General features: G+C 35.4%; 1 protein-coding gene across 3 annotated transcripts; it reads right to left on the reverse strand.

The window, feature by feature from the left end:
- Window positions 1-68: 68 nt before the first annotated feature.
- LOC110429302 (N-acetylglucosaminylphosphatidylinositol de-N-acetylase family protein) lies at window positions 69-6,192 on the reverse strand. Of its 3 annotated transcripts, none has more exons than XR_002446556.1 (11): window positions 5,954-6,192; window positions 5,793-5,853; window positions 5,274-5,344; window positions 4,286-4,350; window positions 4,052-4,096; window positions 3,741-3,821; window positions 3,458-3,525; window positions 2,024-2,072; window positions 1,151-1,311; window positions 734-858; window positions 69-450 (listed from the first exon to the last, which is right to left on the reverse strand). XR_002446556.1 is itself a non-coding variant. In XM_021445264.1 (10 exons), exons 1-10 carry the CDS (start codon window positions 6,060-6,062, stop codon window positions 792-794), a joined length of 777 nt encoding a protein of 258 aa, XP_021300939.1. In that variant the 5' UTR covers window positions 6,063-6,192; the 3' UTR covers window positions 69-791. The 3 variants fall into 3 exon arrangements, 1 of the variants encoding a protein (XP_021300939.1); XR_002446557.1 differs by having other exon boundaries at window positions 69-461; XM_021445264.1 differs by having other exon boundaries at window positions 69-858.
- Between the last annotated feature and the right edge of the window lie 539 nt (window positions 6,193-6,731).

Raw genomic sequence — 6,731 nt, forward strand, 5'->3', positions numbered from 1 at the left:
ATGTCACACCATTCCTACTCACCCTCAAATGAATGACCCAATGAATGAAAGCATAATTTGCATATAGGTTAGGCCAAGGGAAAAGAAATTTGTGATTTGATACCAAAACCCTGGCAGTCAAAAATCCACGAATATATTACAAGTTTGACATGGAGAAGGTCAAGTGCCATCGCTTTTAGAACACCATAAATCCACATTTTATGATAAAAGTATAGTCTAAAACAATCGAATACAAATAAGCCTATTAACTAGAGCTAGTAGAGTGGCTGCCTCCCCATATCCATCCAAACATCACTGCTTAGGATAAATTCCTTATTTGATACCAGCATAGGAATAGAGCCACCGTTTGTGATGGAGGAATAAAAAGTAATTGCAACCCAATGTTTGCGTTGGGACTATTGTAGTAGGAAAAATTCACCACCCCTCATCCAAGCTCACTCTAGCTAATACCTACAAACAAACTCAATGAAACACAAATCTAACAATGTTACCAAGTCCACCACAAGCCTTTTGGATCACGATTAACACAATGTAGCAAATGCAAGAGACAAGTGATACTCTCTGTAGGGGGCCTCAAAATTTTGAAATAGTGAAAGAGGAATGTTTTCCAGTAAATTGGTCCTCAATTTGCTCACATAGAATCGTAAAATGTAAAACCTTAACCGATGCTGATATAGATTTAAAGTGAGCACACCTAACAAGTAGTAATCCCTGTGTTACTGCAGAGAATTACCTCAAATATGAACAGGCACAAATCTCCAAGCAGCTTTGTCCTTCAAGGCCATCTATAATCACTTTATCTTTCTAAGAGTATTAACATAAGTATAACTGGAAAAAGAAACAAAAAGCTTGCGGAACCTGCAAAACCAACATTGAAAAAATTAAGAAAAAATGTTTCGAAATATATACCATACACGCTACACTATTCCAGAAAGAAAGAAAATGTTGAATCAAGGAGATGATCCACAGACCTATAACAGGGAATTGATTATGATTAATCTAGGAGTTATATTCATAAAGAAACACATGAAAGTCAATTTCAAAAATAAAATGAGAAGAAATGGAGGTGATTAATTTTCAAGACAAAATGATTGGTCATCTGGCCCATGTCCTATCCTTTTCATTTAGAATTTATTGGGAACATACATACCAAACCCATTGGCTTGAGTGTTGTGCCATTGCAAGGAAGCTCTTCCGTGGATGCTCATTAAGCAAGCAATGCATTACACCCCTTGGATGTCGCATGGAATCTAAATTTGACAACCAAATGTCAAGTGGTCCACTATACTTGCGCAATATGTTGATGCTCACCTAAAAACAAAAAGGGCAGAAGGAAAGAACTGTCATCATTCAGAGGAAAAAAAACCTTACAAAGAATATAATATGTCAAATCATGTTATGCAGAAATATTTATTTAAGGCCACTGCAAATTTGTTCACAGGTTCTTTCCTTTGCCCTGGCTAGATGCAACAACTTTGCCAACAGCCTGTAACTTCTACAGCAACTCGACAAGAAAATCATTGGATTAGAATCCAGAGAACAACGAAAGAAAGTAGTTTCGACTCGAATGTAGATCATATGAAAGAGGAGAGGAGAAGAGACGAGAAAGAGAGTTCAAGAGTGGCAAAATTAATGCTAGTAAATCTTCGATGATGCAAAAATTAGTTAGGTAAAATTGTATAAGAATTGAAAGCAATGTTGTTTTTCAGGAAGGAAAAGCTTGTATACAGCCATGTCAATGTGGACCAGAAGCAGATGCAAGATCTAAACCAGAAACTATTCGTGTTCACCTCTTCTTGCCATATTGCCATTTAACCTTTATGATCAGCCATGGATTAGTATTAAATAAAATTTTCAGGGGGTTACCAAAAAAGGAAATGAGGACATATCAAAACCCTGAAATGCTTTGAACCAAATTAGCACCCAAAAAAATAACTATAATGAAAAATGGAAAAAAGCATTTGGCTGAGCTGATACCACCTTTAACAGGATACGTAAAACAAATGGTAGAAAGGTAACTTACAAGTTCCCAGGCTTCAATATTTCTAGGTAAAGAATCATGCAAGAACTTGCTGTGCATACAAGACAAAGAAAATTAAAAAAGAATTCAGAAGACATTTTATTGTGATAAACATTATCAAAATGATAGCTTAGAAATGGCCAAGAAAAGATTATGCATGCACGAGAATGATTAGAGGTGATAGATAATTTCCTCCTAAGCATGCAAAGAACTTTCTCAAGTTCATGCAGTCACACCGATGGTCAGACTGAATGACTCAAAGATGTGTACTTTCACCAGACATACATTAAATAAAAATTTTCACTAACTGAAAGTATGGAATTTGATATTCACTAGGGTTTTAGGGTTTGTCCTCCATTAAACAGAGGTTATTTTCCTTCGTTTCCCTGCATGAAAGTGAGGCCTCAATAGAACATTGGAAATTATTGCTGTCCTATTGCATAATAGGTTGATTACATGGCAGGTTGCCCTTAAAATCTAGACTTTTCCATTGGCCATACTCTAAAATGGGCTTGGGGACCAGACACAATGGTCAGAGCAAAGCTAAAAGCAGATGATTAAAGATCCTAAGTGAGATGTTTCCCATGAAGCTTAAGAAGCTGACAAGTATCCAGACATCTCCCTTACTTGGTCTTCCTAGGAGAGACACTAATGATAATCACTTTCCGAAACAACTAATACTGCCCATGTTTCCACACATCTCAGACACATTACTAAGCATACAGTTTCTTCTCGGCCATTCCATATTTTAAGCTCTCCTCTTGCTTGAGACGTGAACCCAAGCGCTACAGAAAGCCCATTATGCTTCATTTGAAGAGGCAGCTTTAGGAACTCTTCGGATTGTTGTATCTTTCACATATTTAGAATCACTCTCTAGATATGCCATTCTTTAGTTCTACACTAATTTCTCTCTTGCAATCCAGACTGTTTTACTTTTCCATCTCATTAATTTCATGCAAGACACTAACAAAGATAGTCCAAAGAGTTCTTTTGCAGTTACGCCAGCCTAGCAAGTTTTGGAAAACTATCTTTGAATTTCTGCTACTTAGCTTAAAAATGAAACTTCATCATAAGTAGAAAGAGAAATAGGCCACATTCCCCCATCCTGCTCCCTTTTTCAATATAAATTTGACAAAAAGGCCAGGTTCTAAAGCATGATATAACACATGGACTATATCTAGAGAAGCATTCTATTTATGAAAAAATTGCTAGAGTCTAGAGGACCAGATACGGGAAGAATAAATCTAAGCCCTTGTAAATTAAGACCTCACAGCATTAAATAGTTACATGATGACATTAGTACATTTGATTTTATATTAACGCCACACATACTATGAGGCAACTTTGTATGTTTATGCCACATATGCTATGAGGCAACAATTTAAAAAGTTCACTTCTGCACAATTGAATCAAACAATATAAAATGTTTTAACTTACCGTACCCCATAATGCACATCACCATGGTTGCAATGACCAGAAACACCATAGCCATCAAATGTAATAAGCTGAAAAATAAATAAAACTGGGATAAGAGACATAGGAAATGAGAGACCTATATTGTACACAGATGTGAACTCGCAAGTAGTAACAGAAACCTATCCCTTCAAACGATGCTTATCACTCTCCAATACAAGCATATCTTAACCTAAAATTGGAAATTTTATACAGTAATCTCAGCTAAAATATCAATTTAAACGAAAAAAAGGAGCCAAGAATATACCACGTCAATGCCATGACTGTAGGCCTCCTCTTCAATGATCTTTGCCAATAAATCATGGTTCCAGACATGGCCAAAGCCATCCTGATATAAAAAATCAGATTACAAAATCAATTCCTCTTAAGTCATCTTATCAATTAACAACTGATTCATCTTTAGGTGATACTGGTGCTATAGCTGGTCAAACAAGTTTTTATTTCGTTAGTTACAGGTGAAAAAGTCTCAATTTAGTTTCCCAGCTTCAAACATGCCAAATTTTGAATAGAAAGTCCAAACAATAATGTGCTCAAAATAAAGAGCCTTAAGAGTATAACCTGCAAATCCGGGTGGTCAAAAACCTTCACTTGTTGAAGTTGAACCTGCATTTACAAATTTAAAATGGTTAAAAGCTGTGTAAACATGAATAGATAAAGTTGAAAACTGTGAAGATGACACAACATGCAAGGTTAACTTGTAGCTGGATCAACCCAGGATCAGGTTGTTGCAGGAACAATCCATCGATTACTTAAACAGTTAAACCCAACTAAGCTTGCATGAAATTAGAACACCTTGTGGACTGCACAAGCACGATAGAGCTCATCTTTTCTAATGCTTCCAATGCCATCTCCATTACCTGCATAAAGAAAATTAAGTAAGAATAACAGCAAATTTTCACATAATCACATGGGTGTGGGAAGAGGAATACTTACTTTGTAGAACACATGACAAGGTTTCTCATGACCCCTACCATATTCCTTTCCTTTTGAAAGGACATGGATGGTGGCTGGACATATAATCCATTGGTGATACACAAAAATTCCCACTTGGCAAAGGAAAATGGATTAACCAACCATAAACTAAAAGCAAAGAGAGGTGAGAATAGCACTGAAAGGAGAAGCTATCTCTCTCCTGAGGTATTTACTTAGCTAGATTACACTATTATCGCCAAATTAATATTCCCTGAAGTAGCAATATGAACAAAACAACCAGTGAAAGAGGTTGATTTCGAATTCACCGTCTGTTAATAGCTTACAGTTTTAGATCTACCCTTAAAGTTCTTTAAAAGCTTAAGGTCCTTGAATGATAAGATAAACATTCTCTAGGGATACCATCCTTGGCCTTCAAGCCTTACATTTAGCATCCAAACTGCATTAGTAGCAAAATTTGAGAATAAGAGGCATCTTTTGATTATCAACGGACTCTATAATATATTGCACTTCAGCAACTATGATCCTATAGTTTCTCCTTTCATAGAAGAACTTTTAGCAACAAAAAAAGCAGATATTAAGGAAAAACTCAAAATCACCTAAATGATGTTACTTTGTTTCTCAGCATAACACAGCAATAAATCATTATCTAGTCAGATTTTACAGAAGTAAACCAATAAGAAGCCCCCTCAACATACCCTTGATTCTTGATGACAATGAACATTTACTTATATGGGGATTAAGGATGGCATCATTTGCAGTGAAAAAAGATTCAGAAGCAAAGATTTCTAGACCCAAGGAATACTAAAAGGAAAAAGGATCAGGCCACATAAGGCTGGAAATGCATTACCGACAGACAAGCATAATAGGTATAGATTGTGCCCTCTTGAAGTCAGGTAGCTTATAGTTGGTGAAAAGAACCTGCAACAGAATACAAAAACACACACCATCAGAACGAATTGATCCAAGTAACATTAAATGCATCATAAATAAAACCATCTCAACAAAAGTCAAGTTGTCACTTGGATGACAAACTATATACGTGGGAATAAATTAAATCAAATAAAAAATGTAGAAATGGAACTGTACAAATATCATGAACAAATTCACTGGAAAATCCATTTATGCCTCTACAGAATAAAGGACTTGCAAACTATACATGAAACCTATATCGGATGAAACAAGTATTTATTATCCTTCACAGAATAAGCAGAAGACATTCCAGTACTCAGAAAGAAACTGTCATTTGATTCTGGAAGAAAAGAGAAAAGCAAAAAAGCGCGTATTGTTTAAGAAGCAACAAAGTGAAAAGCCAGTTCATTCTAAATTTCTAACACGTGGGAAAATGAAAGAGGGTTGAAAAGCTTACATGGACTCATCATCAGGGTGAGCAACTACGAGCAAGACATTTCTCTTGCGAGAAGCTGGACCTGGATTGAATGGGCAAATACATATTAACTGATATATAAACATACTCTTCGATCCAAAATTTTTATATAAAAAAAAAAAACAGCTAAAAATTGGACCGACCATCCTCCAAAAATGTGGGTTTAGAGTGGGAAGAGGGAGCAAGGAAAATCTTGCAAAGAGAAGCTACCCAGACCACTAAAATTGAAACGATGATCAAAATCCATCCCATCTAGAATCCACCTCGAGAGAAAAAAGAAAAGATGAAGGAAAAGAAAATACAAAAATAGAAAGGAATCCGGCCGTTGACAAGCCTCGCCGGGGAGGGAAAGAACGAGAGAGTTTGGAAGGCGTTGCGGGAGAAAAATGCTCTTCGAACAGAAACGACGTCGCTACATGTTATAAAAGAGTGAAACGAGGACAAGATAGTGGGCTGTTCAGCCCAAAACTGCAAGCAGTCAAGTCCAGTAAAGGCCCAACTAGATAATTTATTTTTGTACCAAGGCCCAGCCAGAAAATGGGAGGAAAAAAATATTAAAATGCTAAATATTTGTCAAGGTTATGTTCAGAATTATATTTGATAATTAAACTTTTTTTTTATAATTTGAGGAAGGGGGGATTCAAATCTTACTTTTTAAACAGATAGATAATGCATCAATTAATTAATGAACCAAATACTTTGATGCATTTGATAATTAAACTTGATTTTTGTAATAATTTATAATTGAAAATAAAATCTGCTTTATATTCATTGAATAAAATAATAATTTAACTTGCTTTTCCGTTTAATTAATTGTTGAAAATAAGCATTGCTGAAATATCATTGTATAGATTTTTTGAAATGAGAAAAATTCTTCTATTATTTATCAAAGGTATTAATGAGAATATAAACAGAAAATTA

This window comes from Theobroma umbraticum, unplaced genomic scaffold, assembly GCF_002168275.2.
Source record: "Theobroma umbraticum cultivar Fairchild unplaced genomic scaffold, ASM216827v3 scaffold_44.0, whole genome shotgun sequence".
Lineage (NCBI taxonomy): Eukaryota > Viridiplantae > Streptophyta > Magnoliopsida > Malvales > Malvaceae > Theobroma > Theobroma umbraticum.